Here is a 16,216-nt window from a genome sequence, read left to right as displayed (position 1 = left end):
GTGTGTGTGTATGTGTCTGTGTGTGTGTGTGTGTGTCTGTGTGTGTGTGTGTGGGCACACACCATGCATGTGTGAAAGTCAGAGCACAACTCTGGGGAGTTGTTTCTCCTCTTCCGCCATTATGTGGGCCTTAGGGGCCAAGCTCAGGCTGACAGACTTGTGCTGAGCCATCCCGGGTCCCAGACCCATTTATCTTTCAGAGTCAAATCACAGATTCAAGTCAGAGACACCAAGTGTCACCATCTCACCAGTATTTCTTTGGATTAAAAACCAGCTACCCGCCATCGGAGTGTCTGCCATGGTGCCTGTCCTTACTGCTGACAGGATCCTTGGCAGGCTGCAGAGACTCCTGAGATCAGTTACTTATATAAACCACTGGCCTGGAGCTGAGGTAAAAGGACAAGGTCAGAGGCTGGTGGGGCCGTGTGCTGAATGTAGATGGGGCAACCAAGTGGACCAGGGGCTAGACAGGCCCTAAATCCCAGGACACACAGGGGTGCAGAGGCTCACAGCTTCTGAGAGCAATCTAGAATTGAGCCCTCAGGTGCAGCTGACAGCAGGTTGGCATGCAGCTTTTTTATTCAACTAAGATGCACAAAAGCCACTCTGGGCCAGCTTTGGTAAGCATTAACATAAGCCTAGGAACTGCAGCCAGGCTTTTGGATTCTCCAGAAGAGCTGCCAGCCTAAGTCGTGCTGGGATCAAGAAAAATGGGCCTTGGTGGTTCGTGTTCTTGAAGTTGTATCCATGCCAGTGGATGTCCATACGCTCCAGAAGAGAATTTGACATTGCTGCTGCCGTTTTTTGCTGTTATAGCAGTGGCGGCCACTGCTGCTACTGTTTCTGGGATTACTGTTTCATAATTGTTTACTACAGCTAGCACAGTGGAGACCCTGGCAACAAAAGTAGCTACCACAGTTAGTTAATCTTTCATTCTATTGGGCATGATAAATTTAATTCAAACATCTCGACTGGCTTTGAAAATTATAAATTTATAAACTCAAGTTCCATTTGCCTTTGGGATACCATCTTTCAAGGACTCCAATTTGCAGTAAGGCTTGTAAAGGAAGGGAATAATTCAGTTGCCTTTAGCCTACTGGCTATGGGTGTGATAGGACCTCTGTTGGTTTTTTCTGTGTTGAACACACAGATTGCAAGCCCAGTGCCACTTTGAGATCTTAGGCAGCAGTTAACTCTGCAGCTCACACACCATTGAGCCTGTATGATGAGTATTCAGAGATGGGTAATGCCCGGGAGGCGCTCACCAACCTAAGACAGAGCGCCTGTGTGGCCTGGGCAGGCATCTCCATGATGGGTAAGGTGACCTGCTGACGTCCCATGCAACCTAAGTCAGAAACTCATTTATTAGTAAAAGGGGGACCTGTAGGGACCTGGCCCCCCAATCCCCATATGGGTAACTGTTGCCTTGCTTGTTAACTTGACCTTAATATCCTCCCTATGCTAATTCCCTGCCGGGTTCCACCCTCCTAAATGCTTAAGGGAAGTTCCTTGTCTGTGTATCCTGCATAATGGGCATTAACAGCTTAGATGCAAGATTGTAAAACATCGGTAGCGAACTTCTGCCCTCCGGGGTTCTCCCATTGTGCTGTAAGCCTGTATTTAAGACCTCTTCCCTCCTTCAATAAACAGCAGTCAGCATTAAATAAATAAATAAATAAATAAATAAATAAATAAATAAATAAATAAATAAATAGAAGTACATTATAAGATGGCAGCCACAACTTGAAAAAAAATCTTATATTAAATGATTGTATCACCTCAAAAAAAAAAAAAAAAAGCCACTCTGATTTTCCCTTCCTCCCTCCCCTGGCTGTTCTGCTTCAAGATGCACAGACTCTCTCTGTGCCAGCTGTACCCACTGGTCTCCCTGCAGTAGTGCTGGCCTTCCCTGTTGGTCCCCACAGCCCCTGAGGTAGATGCCTTTGAGCACATAGCACAAGATCTTATAATTTACGGTCAGTTATGCTGCCTCCTCTGACCATGCTTTCCTCAAGAAGAAACATTATTTCATAATATAGCAATGGTCTGGCACTCTAAGGATCTGAGAGCTAACCTTCACCCTTCTGATGTAGAAGCACAAACCCTGTGGAGTGACCCATGCCTGAGAGAACTTACTAACTTCGTGCTGTTGTGGAATAATCTTTTTGTACACCATGAAGATGTGTCACTCTGAATGGTTTAATAAAAAGCTGAACAGCCAATAGCTAGGCAGGATTTTTGGAGCAGAGAGTATTCTGGGAAGAAGGCAGAGTCACCAGCCAGACATGGAGGAAGCAGGAAAGCAGCATGGGCAGTACAAAGTAAAGGTAATAAAGCCATGAGGCAGAAAGTAAATTGATAGAAATGGGTTAATTTAAGTTATAAGAGCTAGTCAGAAACAAGCCTGAGCTATACACTGAGATTTCATACTTAATAAGAAGTCTCTGTGTCATTTATTTGGGAGCTGGCTGGTGGAGCTGAGAAAGACTCACTGTGGTGCTGACCTGTGGGTGAGGGGGTTGTCTCAGCAAGGATCTTGGGTTGCTCAGGCACATTCCCCCACAGAGGCTGGGGTTTCATGAGTATGCAGGTATCTGTGAACTCACATCTGAGCTCTGGCTCGGAGCACCTGCCCTGTCCTGCTAGATCTCCACCATCACCAGTGCCCCAGGGCATAACCCTTTAACAAAGCCATCCCCAGGAAGGTCTGGGACAGAGGGAAGCCCACACCTACTGACCGAAGGAAGACTTCCTCCATGGTGGTGACAGAGGCTCCGAAGCTGGCAATGCCCAATTCCTTCTGCTTCTTTTCCAGTTTAGCAAACAGACTTTCAAACCTGAAAAAGGTACAAGGTTTTGACAGACACTTTCTAAATAGTTTATTTCTAGATAATTGCCCCTATAGACAATGAGGAAGAGACAGGGTGGAATCATATCCTGCAACGACATTTTTCCTTCTTTAAAAATGAATTAGCCGCTGGCCGGGCGGTGGTGGCCCACGCCTTTAATCCCAGCACTCGGGAGGCAGAGGCAGGTGGATCTCTGTGAGTTCGAGGCCAGCCTGGGCTATCAAGTGAGTCCCAGGAAAGGCGCAAAGCTACACAGAGAAACCCTGTCTCGAAAAACCAAAAAAAAAAAAAAAAAAAAAAAAAAAAGAATTAGCCGGGCGGTGGTGATGAAGGCCTTTAATCCCAGCACTCGGGAGGCAGAGGCAGGAGGATCTCTGTGAGTTCGAAGCCAGCTTGGTCTACAGAGCAAGTTTCAGGACAGCCAGGGCTCACAAAGAAACCCTGTCTTGAAAAACAAACAAAGAATTAAAAACGTATTTGGTGGTTAAAACTGAGGCCTTCCCTGTGCTATGCAAGTGTTCTACACTTCCCAGGCCAAGTTCTTATTTTTCTTAGAGTAGTTTTAGGTTCCTTGAAAATTTAGAGGAGGGGATAGAGATTTATTATGTCATCCTACTCATTTTTTTTCTTCTGAGCGCTTGGACTTGGGCCCTGAGACCACAAAGTAACCACAAAACAACCTGAAAAACAAACAAATGGATCCCTTTTGATGGCTAGTACTTGGTTGTAGGGCAGGGGAACACTTTGAGAATAAATTTGGAAGAATCACAACAGAACAGATGTGATGCACAAACAGAATCTTATGAAAAACAAAATCCCACAAAATCAAACATACACATAAACCATGTAACCATATAAAAAGTTGCAACAAAATGGTTGCTATAATGGTTCGGGGGCTCAAATCCAGCTAGACATGAACATCTCAAAGTGACCCATAACAGACCTAAAGATACTACCCAGAGGTAACACTCCTAAAGCCAAAAGATGTGAAACCATGCTGATCCTGGCTGGCAGAATGGAGAAAGGTGATAATCAAGTATTTGTGCACTCTCCCCATTCAATAAATACTGAAAAAACAAACAAACAAATAAAACCTTACTCAAAGCAAGCAACCATGAAAAAGGTACATGCTCTCAGCTGGGTGTGATAGGCACACCCTTTAATCTCAGCACTTGGGAGGCCAGGTTGATCTACACAGTGAGTTCCAGGTCAGCCAGAGCTACACAGTAAGACCCTGTCTCACCCCCTGCCCCCCCCCACACTAAAAAATATGGTGCATGCTCTCTTATCCTGATGATGGAGAAGTGAAGCAAGCTCCTTTTTCCAGAAGGAGATCTGGTAATGACTGCTTTGCTATTGGGGATCTGTCCAGAGTCAGTCACTGATATCAGAGACAAGGAGTTTCCTAAAAAGATATTTATTAACACAGCTTTTGTAAAAATGTAAAATGAGTGCAGGATAGTAAAGTTTTTAAACTATGGTACACTTGAATCATGGAATATCATGTTACTATAAAACTGCATTACTAGGCTGGAGAGATGGCTCAGAAGAGCAATTATTGCTCTCGCAGAGGACCTGAGTTTAGTTCCCAGCACCCTCTTCTGGCCTTTGTGGGGAATGACGACATGGAATGCTTAGACACACATACAGGCAAATTACCCGCACACAAAATAAAAATAAACCCACATTACATGGGCTGTGGGTTATAGCTTAGTGGTAGAGCAGTTGTCTAGCATGCATTAGGCTCAGGGTTTGGACCCCTGTTACAAAAATGACCATTAGAAAGTCTCTTCAAAACCTTACATAATTATACCTGATGTCCTGGCTAGTTTTATGTCAACTTGACACAAGCTATAGACATCTGAGAGGAGGGAACCTCAATTAAGAAGAAGCCTCCATAAGATCAGGCTTCAGGCAAGCCTATAGGATATTTTCGTAATCAGGGATTGATGAGAGAGGGCCCAGTCATTGTGCCTGGCTGGTGGCCCTGGGTTCTATAAGAAAGCAGGCTGAGCAAGCCATGAGGAGCAAACCAGTAAGCAGCACCCCTCCATGGCCTCTGCATCAGCTCCTGCCTCCGGGTTCCTCCCCTGTTAAGAGTTCCCGTCCTGACTTCCTTCAGTGATGAACAGTGATCCGGAGGTGTAAGTCAATCAACCCTTTCCTCCCCAACTTGCTTTTGGCCACGGTGTTTCATCACAGCAATAGAAACCCTAAGTGAGACAGACATTGGCACCAGGACCGACTGTGGGGTATTGATGAGAGTGGCCTGACCATGTGCTTTTCTGAGGATTGTTGAAGGTCTTTGGAACTTTGGGTTGGAAAAGCCATTAAATGTTCAAATCTTAGTAAGCTGTTCTGTGGGAGCTGGAAGATAAGTGTTGGGAGAAATGTAGATGAAGGAGGTTTGATTTGTGAAGTTCCAGAGGGAAGTTTGAGTCACTAAAAGACTCTATTGAGGCCACTGCATATTTTGAATTCATCTGTGGTTCTGGTCACTGGGGATGAAGAATCATCCGTGATTAACAAGATACTAGAACCACTGACATGAACACTTTGCTTTGTTGGGACAATGGATGCTGGTCAGCTGGAGCTGAAAAATTAGCTATGAATAAGAAGTGACCATGCCGGGCAGTGGTGGTGCAAGCCTTTAATCCCAGTACTCGGGAGGGCAGAGGCAGGTGGATCTCTGTGAGTTCGAGGCCAGCCTGGGCTACAGAGTGAGTTCCAGGACAGGCTCCAAAGCTACACAGAGAAACCCTGTCTCGAAAAAAACCAAAAAGAGAAGAAGAAGAAGAAGAAGAAGAAGAAGAAGAAGAAGAAGAAGAAGAAGAAGAAGAAGAAGAAGAAGAAGAAGAAGAAGAAGAAGAAGAAGAAGTGACCATCGTCATTGAGGGGAAATCTTCTGGGAAGTGTTTCCTCAGAGTCAGCACATAGAAGCCATGTTCCAGAGGTGGCCAGAGTTGTACCTCAGGCTGACAGCCAAACTTGGACATGTGTAAGGTTTACCAAGTGGTACTGGTACTGAAGGCATAAGGGGTCATGGAGAGCAGCTGAGGCTTGGCACTGTGTGGCAGGGCTGGAATTCTTGAAGAGAGCCCAGGAGAAGCTGATGGTAAAAGTGCAGCCCACTTGCAGCAGAGACCCCAGCATTTTGGAGATGCCAGTACCAAGGGCAACCACCAAAGACAGCAGTAGCTATGGTGTGGAGGCAGCCTGACCCGGGAGACAACCTCTGTGTGCTGCAGAGGGTGGAGTCAGAGAAGTGGCCCAAGTCCTTTTGAGGAGTGAATTCCAGACTTTGGATATTGCCTTACTTACACAGTTGGGATTTGGATTTGACTGTGACTGTACCCTGGTTCTTCCTTCTTAAAGAAAGTATTAAACTTATTTTTATTTTACAAGAGGTTCTGGAATTTTATAGAGACTTTGGATTTTTTTTTTTTTTTTTTTTTTTTTTTTGAGACAGGGCTTCTTTGCATAGCCCTGGCTGCCTGGAACTCACTCTGTAGACCAGGCTGGCCTTGAACTCAGAGAGCCACCTGCCTCTGCCTCCTGAGTGCTGGGATTAAAGGTATGAGTCACCACTGCCAGCTGAGATTGAATTTTGAAAGCATTAGAGTTTTAAGCCTGTGGGACCTTTTTTTTTTTTTTTTTTTAAATTTATTTATTTATTATGTATACAGTGTTCTGTCTACATGTATGCCTGCAGGCCAGAAGAGGGCGCCAGATCTTACTACAGATGGTTGTGAGCCACCATGTAGGTGCTGAGAACTGAATTCAGGTCCTCTGGAAGAACAGCCAGTGCTCATAACCACTGAGCCATCTCTCCAGCCCCTCCCTGTGGGACTTTTTAAGTTTGTAAAATGTTTTATAATGTTGATGAATGAAAAAAAAAAAGAAAAAGGAAAGAAACATGAGCGACTGATCTCAGGTTTTGGCACCAAATGAATGAAAAATAAATAAATAAATAAATAAATAAAAGGAAAAGAACATGACAACTCCTAGATATGGTAGAGGAGGAAATTTACTGTAGATATGTGGGAGAGCACAACCAGAGGCAGGGACACCTGGGAGAGTCCAGAGTGGACGTGACCAGACTGAGCTGGGCCATGTGGGGAGGGGGAGGGACGACCAGGTGTAGCATCCAGGAGAGGCCCAAAGGTACAAAGAGAGTGGGTGACCAAAATGGCAGGATTATATAGGGAAGAGCAGCCAAGCCCCCTGGGCTGGAGAGTTCAGGGTGGGGGCTGGATATGACAGGCAGGAGGATCGTGTAACAGGTAGGGACTGAGAGATGCAGGGGAAGCCTGGAAGCCAGTGTCCGCTTTGTTAAACAGGCACCTCAGCCATTTGTCCCAGGTTTGAAACCTAACAACTGTTATGTCTATATTAATGTGTGATCTTGGGGATAAACAAGAAAGGAAAAGGTTGTGGCTTAACCGTGATGTGTCTGTGTCAAGTTGGCAAGGGGTCAATTGTTTATGTCAACTTGACACAAACTAGAGTCATCTGAGAGGAGGGAGCCTCAGTTGAGAGAATGCTTCCCTAAGATCAGGCTGCAGGCAAGCTTGTGAGGCATTTTCTCAATTAGTGTTTGATACGAGAGGGCCAAGTCCATTATTGGTGGAGCTACCCCTGGGCTAGTAGTCCTGGGTTCAATAAGAATGGAGGCTGAGCAAACCAGGAAGCCGCACTCCTACACGGCCTCTGCATCAGCTCCTGCCTCCAGATTCTTGCCTTGTTTGAATTCCTGTCCTGACTTCCTTCAGTGATGGACAACAATGTGGAAATGTAAACCAAATAAACCCTTTCCTACCCAACTTGCTTGTTTGGTCTTGGTGTTTCATCACAGCAATGATAACCCTAAGACACATGACTAAATGTACTGTAATTGTTTATTTCATTTGTCTGTTGATGTACGTGCATGTGTGTGATTATGTGTGACAGTCAGAGGACAACTGTGGGAGATGGTTCTCTTCCATGTGGGTCCTGGGATCACACTGAGGTCACGAGGCTTGGTAACAAGTGCCAAAGTGATCTGGAAGATGGGCAGCTAGTGCTCCACCTTTCCATCCCCTCAGCGACCTACACTTTGATATACACTTCAGGCAGGACAGACGGCTCAGCAGCTGAGAGTGTGTAGTGCTCTTGCAGAGGACCAGACTTCAGTGCCCAGCACCCATGGCGGGTGGCTCCCAACTGCCTGGAACTCCAGCTCTAGGGTGATCTGACACTGTTGGCCTCTGCCTGCACTCAAATGCACATACCCCCACACAGACACATACACACACACACACACATACATACATACATACATACAGACAGACAGACAGACAAACAGACAGACAGACACACACACACACACACTACGGTTTCCAAATATAATCAAGAGCTGTGTTTCTTGTGCCTTCCGGTGTAGGTAGCTCAGTGATGTGAGTGACTGAATTGACTATGTCTCTAGTTCTGAGAAGTTAAGAACACTCACAATCTGTCTGCAAATGCATGGCAGCTCCACAGATGATTGTGGGGGTTCCTGCTACATATGTTTATTTACTTATTTTTGGAGGGAGGTTGACACAGGGTCTCATGTAGCCTAGGCTGGCTTTGAACTCACTATGTAGTTGAGGGTACTCTTGAAATGAATCTCTTGCCTTTATCTCCCAAGTACTGGGGTTACAGGCATGCACCACCATGCTTGGCAATACTCTTATATGTGCAAGCTGGTGTTAGAAGAGTCCTGTGTGGGTATGGATGCAGACAAGAAGGGAACACGTTTTAACCTGACTGGTGTGTGTATGTCCTACTCAGGCAAAAGCATTCTCTCTCTCTCTCTCTCTCTCTCTCTCTCTCTCTGCAGAAATAAGTAGTGACAAGTAAGAAATACCAGATTAGTGGATGCTTCAGAACCTCCATCCCTGGCCCAAAGGATGAGAGATGCCCAAGCAGCCATAACAGAGGGCATAGAGCCTTCACAGCCACGGACTGTCCTGAGTCTGAATCTGTGCACTCTCTAGGACGCATACCTGTGTGTGCTTTCCTTGGGAAGAATGAAGGACAGCTCAGCCCCAGCATGGCTCTCCAGCATGGCATTGGGGACGTGATGGTGTACTAGCTGAGAGATACCTTCAGGATTGCAGTGTGGCTCTTTCACCAGGGTCATATGGTAGCCAGCTCCTGGAACATATGGACCAAGCGTTAGGCCCTTTGGTGGCCCCACTTCTGCCATGCCACGCCTCTGTGGCTCAAATCAGGCAGGATCATGGGAAAGCATCTGCACACTGGGTACAACTGGTCCAGAAGAGGTGCATCTCAGGCTCTGCATCAGTGCAGTGTCACCTCCCACACCTATCTACCGGGAGCCAGGGCCCTCCTGAGGATAAAGCACCAGCAATCATCTGGGCATGTGAGTGTGTCTGTACAGCAGGACGCATGCTGATCATGACTGCAAGGAAGAGGCACGCAGGAGCCGTGGGGCTACACTGTACACACTGAGCTCTCTCTGGTTTCCTGTCCAATAATGCTTTTCAGGAAATGGCCCTTTCTTGTTCCCTTCAGAGACAAGGATGCTGGACCCAGGACAATCAATGGCTTGGCTAACTGGGCAGACAGGCAGGAAGTAACAAGCAAAACTCTGGAGGCCTCAGTAGAGGTGGACAGAAGACACTCTTTCTTGGTAAAGGAACCTCAGGATCTTCACTAGGTACATGGCCACTTAGGATGGCAGGGCCCCTCTCTAGCCTACTCTGGCTATAATGGGGACTCTCTAGGGGTATGTGCTTGGCACAGGAAAGGTAAGGTGAGAACCTTGGGGCATTTTGTGGGGAGGAGCACTCTGGTATGAGGGTAGGAGACAGGTATATGATGTTAGATCAGGAGGTGACAATAGAAAGCCAGGCATTCAGCAAGGTGCCTGAATCCTGGCTTATGACTCCATTGGCTGGACTGGGTTGTGCAATGAATAGTGCTCTTAGGGAGAGCAACATGTAGAAAAGCACTGGGGACCACTCACAGGACTTGTGCCCACTCCCATAGATTCCTGATCTGGGTAGCCCTGCCACTCAAGATACTCTGCTTTACTATTCCCACCTCTGTCTGCATGGACAAGAGAAGAGAAAGTTTAAAGATGGCCTTGCCCAGCTACCATCTGGACCCTTCACAGAGGGGAGTAGCCTCTTATGAGATGGAGGCTGACTTGGACTCCTCCTCCACATTCTCACCATATTTCTGCTTGAGGAACAGTGATGACCCACAACACTGTAGCTCCCCCTTGGCCAGGATGGCGATGCGGTCTCCCAGTAGGTCAGCTTCATCCATGAAGTGGGTGGTCAGCAGAATAGTACGGTCATTCTTCTGCTGCTGGAGAAGGTCCCAAACGGCCCTCCTGGACACTGCATCCATGCCTGTGGTGGGCTCATCTAACATCAGTACCTGGAGGGCAGAGGTGAAGCCTTGTGACAATGGCAGAGCCATGTCCCAGGCTCAGGATGGCGGTGCTGTGTGGCCGTCTGCAGCTTGATTTGGGGGTTGTAAGATGTCCTCACCACCCCTGGGTTTGTCCTTGTGGGGAGCCTGACTTGGCTGCATCATGAGGCCAGGCCCCTGCCCTATACCTTGGACCCAGCTATGAGGGCGATGCCAATGGAGAGCTTGCGCTTCATCCCCCCACTCAGGAACTTGGACCGCAAGTCCCGCTTGTCCTCCAGGCCGAGGATGTGCAGCATCTGCTTGACTTCTTCAGGACACTTCTGGAGAGACAGGCCTTTCAACTGAAAGGCAGAGGATGAGGAGATATGAGGCAGGTGGTGCTATAGGAGCTGAACCTTCCAGCAAGTTCCCCGGCCTGAGATGTCTTCCTTGGCATTGCTGGACTCTGCTTATCCTTCCACAATTACCCTTGCTTTTATGAAATAGCTCCTCGGAACAGACTGCTGTGAGGCTAATGGAATGCTGGGATGGCTGCAGAATCCTTGTTATATTAGCAAGAGAACAGCCACCACCCACACGTCCCTGTCACCCAGACGCACCTGTGCATAGAAGTAAAGATGTTCCGCAACTGTCAGGTTGTCAAATAGGACATCATGCTGGGGACACAGGCCCAAACTCTTTCGGATTTGAACCATGTCTTGGGAGATTTCATACCCATGAATATATGCATGTCCACTTGTAGGGGGAAAGAGACCTGCAGCCAAATCAAAGACCCCCAAATTCATCACAAAAATCTTGTTCACTTGTGGAAGGTACAATGACCCTGACTCACTTAACCCATTGTCCTTATTTTACTGAGGCTCCTATCCATAAGAGCGCACCGGGACCCCCGCACTTTTCCACGTCAGGTTCTGTCCAGCAGAGCAGGAGGAGACAGAAGGAGGGGCCTCAGCTCTGTTACAGGGCACACCACTTTGTCATAAACAAAAAGCTCATCCTTGCTGGCTCCGTGTCTCTCTTTCACACGAGGGTGTGTCAATACTGAGTCCACTACTATCAGAAGCCACACTCTCAATGTCACGGTGTGTGCTACTGACAAGCACCTTAGTGTTTCAGGAAGTTTCAAGTGGGTGAGGCAGAGCAGGGACAAGGAGCCCCTCAGTTCCTCCTCTATCCCCCCTTCCGCTTTCCCATGGGTGCTGGGACTGAACACAGCACTCAATGAATGCCAGACTCCACCACTGATTCACAGCCCTAGCCCAGAACAGCTCTCCGCAGTGGGGTTGGGGTGGCTCTGTTCCTCTGTGGCTGGAGAATTAGCCCTATTTGTCCTGACTGATCCCACCAGGTTTGGGCATTCATAGACAGAGGCTGAAAGGGTGGGAGCCATTCAAAGGCTCCTCATATGTTCGCCTGAGCCGTGGGGCTAGAACTCCACTGGGTATAAACATCTCACTTCTCACAGGGAAGGACTGAAAGACACACGAAAAAATAAATCCACGGCAGATGTAAAGCAGCCAGAGGGGAAGGGCCTGTCAGTCAGACAGACATGGAGCTACCTCTCACCTGTCAGCATGGACATAGTCGTGGTCTTCCCAGCACCGTTGTGGCCCAGTAGGACTGTTATTTGCCCTTCATACAGGTTCAGGTTCAGGTCTCTGATGCCCACCTTGTCCTTATTGCCCACTTGGAATACCTGTAGATAAGGCAGAGGGTTGCCTGGACTTCCTGTGGCCCTCAGGGCCTTCCTTTTCCTTTGGAACATGACCCTAGCATCTCAGGACACTAAACCAGGCACCATGAATCAACCCAGAGCAGAATTGTGGGGCAGAGGCTACATCCCTCTGTTAGTCCCTACGTAACCTTTGTTACTGTGCATTCAGGGAAGCATGTACTGAGAAGCTAGTGAGAGGCGCGCCCAGGACTCACCTTGGACAGATGCTTGATTTTGATCCCAGCTACCAGGTCATCTGGCTCAGCTTCAAAGTACTCGGTTCTGAGAGCTTTTTCTGGGTCACTGTCTTCTTCCTTCTTCCCGACGACAGTTCTTGTGTTCCCACACCAGTAGGAGGGCTGGGATGGAGGCACACGGATACCAGGGTCGTCAGTGTCAGCTCATTTTATTTGTGATCAACAAAGTCACTACCACTGACACACTAAACATGTATAACAACATGGCCTGAGCCTTCACCACTGGGTGTATGACTGAGGAGACAGCATCGTCTTAGACTGAGTTCCACCGTGTTTCCTGATTTGATTATACCTAGGAAAGCTCTATTTCTTGCCTTCCTAATCTGGTAAATGGGCACAAGAGTGGACTGTTGTGAAATTCAGATTTAAAGGAGAAGAGCGAATTTGTCAATGTTATGAAGAGACATCACTGAACGCCCCCATCCAGAGCACTATCAGAGCCTAAGAGGAGAGGAAAGGGGTTGTATCTCTGCCCTTTCTGTTCGCCACAGTGACAGGCCCTGTGAATGGGTGGGGGTGGGGACCTGTTACTTCTGTCCTCAGTACTGATGGGCACACTGCGCTTGTATTATTGCACACATCTCACATTTAAAATGACTGTGAAGTCAGAATGGATTTCACATAACAAAAGGCCATAGTTTAATGGTGGCTTTTGCCCTCCATAGATATAGACAAGAGTAATGTCTGTCTTCTCTAACAATAGGTGTCACTTTGCATTTAATGAAATACAACAGCTGACACTTGACAAAAATTGCTGAATCAAAAAAAATTAAATAAAGTACTGGACCAATTATCAACTGGAAATTGCTAGTGTATGATGGAGAAACCTGACAAGAGGATGCTATATTGTCATTACAAGTGAAATTCACTCATAAAAAAAGCTATATATTTAAGTAGAAATACATTTCTAAATTAACAATACATTTATAAATATGGCTAGATAAAAGTCTAAAAAACTGTAAACAGACGCACAGGCATATGTACTTAAAATAACAGAAACACTATTAGAATAATAAAACAAGTTTCAGGTCTGGTTTATAGTGTAGTCCACTTTCACCAAGCAAACTGATAAAAGGCCAGGCAGGACGTGCACAGGACAAGTGTGAAAAGGCTATGAAGATCAGTGCTGTCAACCTGACGGACAGCATTGCTATGAAGATCAGTACTGTCAACCTGACGGACAGCATCTAGAGTCACAGAGCAGACAAACCTCTGGGGGTATCTGTGAGTGAGTTTCTAGGTTGGGTACTGGGGTGGGAAGACTCACATTCAATAAAGGTTGTATCATTCATTTCATGACTGAAGAAGAAGGAGAAAATGATTGAGCACCAGCACTCAGGATATCTCTGAATAGAGACGCTCTGCGACAGTACATTCCTGTCGCTATGCCTTCTCTGCCCTAACAGAGTGTATCCCTCCCGAACTGTGAGCCAGAAGTAAACGGTCTTTCCTTTTTTTTTTTTTGTTTTTTGTTTTTTGTTTTGGTTTTTCGAGACAGGGTTTCTCTGTGTAGCTTTGCGCCTTTCCTGGAGCTCACTTGGTAGCCCAGGCTGGCCTCGAACTCACAAAGATCCGCCTGGCTCTGCCTCCCGAGTGCTGGGATTAAAGGCGTGCGCCACCAACGCCCAGCAACGGTCTTTCCTTAAGACACTTTTGTGAGGTGTCTGTCAATGAGGAAAGTATTACAAAGGCACAACCAGGTGTCAACAGCGTTTCCTTCTGGCACTGGGAAGTGCTATCTATTTCAAAAGTGTGGTTCCTACCCCCGTAAGAAAAGGCTTCATTGCTCTGTAGGAAGAAAATCCAGTAAGCTATTTGTTTTTATGCTGGGGAATATAGCTTAGTGTTAGAGTGCTTGTCTAGTACATGCAATGCCCTGGGCTTAAACCTCGGTATTATTTTTAAAAATTAAAAGATTTTTCATGAACAAAGAAATGAGTTTGGGGACAGCAGAGGTTCTGTGCATCAATCTCTGTGTCCCTTCCTCTCAGACCCTGAGAATAAGGCAGGGACACACATGCACAGGTCAATTTCCAAAGCCACACCTAACACAGGTGTCATTCACCGGGACTTAAAGTGGTCCCATGTGAGTGCTGGGGACACCTCTGTCCCCCAAAGTAGTGGACTGCTTGAAGAACAGGGACATCAGCACTCACCATAAGGAAGAAGTACCAGGGCTGGGGCACGCCAAACTGGCCTGGGAAGACGGCCTCCACATACCAGGTCACCAGGCCGTAGAGTACCGAGTCCAGCAGCAGCATCCCCAGCACTTGTCCAAAGCAGAAGTCATCATCCACATTGACAGGGTTCAGGAGGTCACGCCACTGGATGCCAGTGCCTGAAGGATGTATCAGGAAAACAATCCGGAACTGTCTGGGCTGGGTAAGAGGGGCGAGACCCTGAAGCCCTAGATGACACGTGTATTCATACTTGTACATATATTTGCCCTGGGCTGTCACCATGAAGTCAGCATGACTGTTTTCTTTCTGGGCCTTGTAACAAAGTTGACAACTTTCAAGCCTTTTTTTCTGGAACAGGGTCGCATGTATTCCGGGCTGACCTCAAACTCCCTGAGTTGCTTAGAATGATCTTGATCTTCTAATCCTTTGGGCGCCACCTCCCACGTGCTGATACTACAAGCATGTACCGGCACACTCAGCTTTTGCTGAGTTAGGGATTGAGCCCCAGGTAAACACTACCAGTTGAACTACATCTCACCCCTAGCCAACTTTCTTCAAGCCTTGAAGACAACAGTAAGTTAAAAAAAAATAGTAAATTGCAGTTCTACCCAAAGCTCATGAACTAGAGCTGAGTGGTTGAGCAATGGCACTTCTTCCAGAGGACCTAGGTTTGATGCCTAGCACCATCGTGGTGACTAACAACCCTCTGTAACTCTAGTTCCAGGGAATCCGACTCCTTCTGGCCTTTGCAGGTAGTGCATGCATGTGGTACATAGAAACAAATGCAGGCAATACACACACACACACACACACACACACACACACACACACACACACACACATTCCTAAGTACATCTTTGTTGTAGAATATTATTTTAAGATGTGTTACGTTTGTTTATTCTGTGGAACATTGGTTAATGATGCAAAGATGTGTTGCTTTTGTTTATGTTGCATTTGTTTAACTCTGTGAAGCTGTGTTACTGTGCCCGTCTAAAACACCTGATGGTCTAATAATTAGCTGAATGGCCAATAGCAAGGCAAGAGAACAGATAGGCAGGTCTGGCAGGCAGAGAGAATAAATAGAAGGAGAAATCTGGAAGAAAAAGAAGGAACAAGAGAGATGGAGAGGAGGATGCAAGGGGCCTGCCCCCCAACCCCCTAGCCCCCCAGCCAGCCATGAAGTAAGAGTGAATGTAAGATATACAGAAGTAAGAAAAGGAAATAGCTCAGAGGCAAAAGGTAGAGGAGATAATTTAAAGTTAAGAAAAGCTGGCTAGCAATAAGCCAAGCTAAGGCCAGGTGTTCATAAGTAAGAAAAAGACTCCATGTGATTTATTTGGGAGCTGGGTGGTGCCTCCCTCAAAAGAGCAAAAACAACCAACAACACATCATTAATTTTGTTGTTGTTGTTGTTGTTTTGAGACAGGGTTTCTCTGTGTAGCTTTGTGCCTTTCCTGGAACTTACTTGGTAGGCCTCGAATTCAGAGAGATCCGCCTGGCTCTGCCTCCCGAGTGCTGGGATTAAAGGCATGCACCACCACCACCCGGCCACATCTTTAATTTTTTAAATTTATTTTATTTTATTTTTTTAGATTTTTTGAGACAGGGTTTCTCTGTGTAGCCCTGGCTGTCCTGGAACTCCCTCTGTAGATCAGGCTGGCCTTGAACTCAAGAGATTCACCTCTGCCTCTGGAATGCTGGGATTAAAGGCATGCATTGCTATCTTTAAATTTTTTAAAAGCTCATAAACTGACTAGATGGGCTTGCATTTCATTGGTTATAGTATAC

General features: G+C 46.7%; 1 protein-coding gene across 3 annotated transcripts in view; it reads right to left on the bottom strand.

Moving 5' to 3' along the window:
• Positions 1-16,216, bottom strand: part of Abca3 (ATP binding cassette subfamily A member 3) — a 61,440-nt gene that overhangs the window by 17,048 nt on the left and 28,176 nt on the right. For all 3 annotated transcript variants that reach the window (XM_028853871.2, XM_037201427.1, XM_037201428.1), the window contains 8 exons: positions 14,405-14,586; positions 12,207-12,350; positions 11,844-11,973; positions 10,877-11,031; positions 10,463-10,618; positions 10,070-10,280; positions 8,876-9,026; positions 2,739-2,837 (listed from right to left, as the gene is read on the bottom strand). In XM_028853871.2, coding sequence (XP_028709704.1) covers positions 2,739-2,837; positions 8,876-9,026; positions 10,070-10,280; positions 10,463-10,618; positions 10,877-11,031; positions 11,844-11,973; positions 12,207-12,350; positions 14,405-14,586 — 1,228 coding nt within the window. The remainder of the gene's footprint in view (positions 1-2,738; positions 2,838-8,875; positions 9,027-10,069; positions 10,281-10,462; positions 10,619-10,876; positions 11,032-11,843; positions 11,974-12,206; positions 12,351-14,404; positions 14,587-16,216) is intronic.

This window comes from Peromyscus leucopus, chromosome 8b (assembly GCF_004664715.2).
Source record: "Peromyscus leucopus breed LL Stock chromosome 8b, UCI_PerLeu_2.1, whole genome shotgun sequence".
NCBI classification, from domain to species: Eukaryota; Metazoa; Chordata; class Mammalia; order Rodentia; family Cricetidae; genus Peromyscus; species Peromyscus leucopus.
Note: the sequence above shows the minus strand (reverse complement) of the source record. Positions and strands in the feature narration are given on the sequence as shown.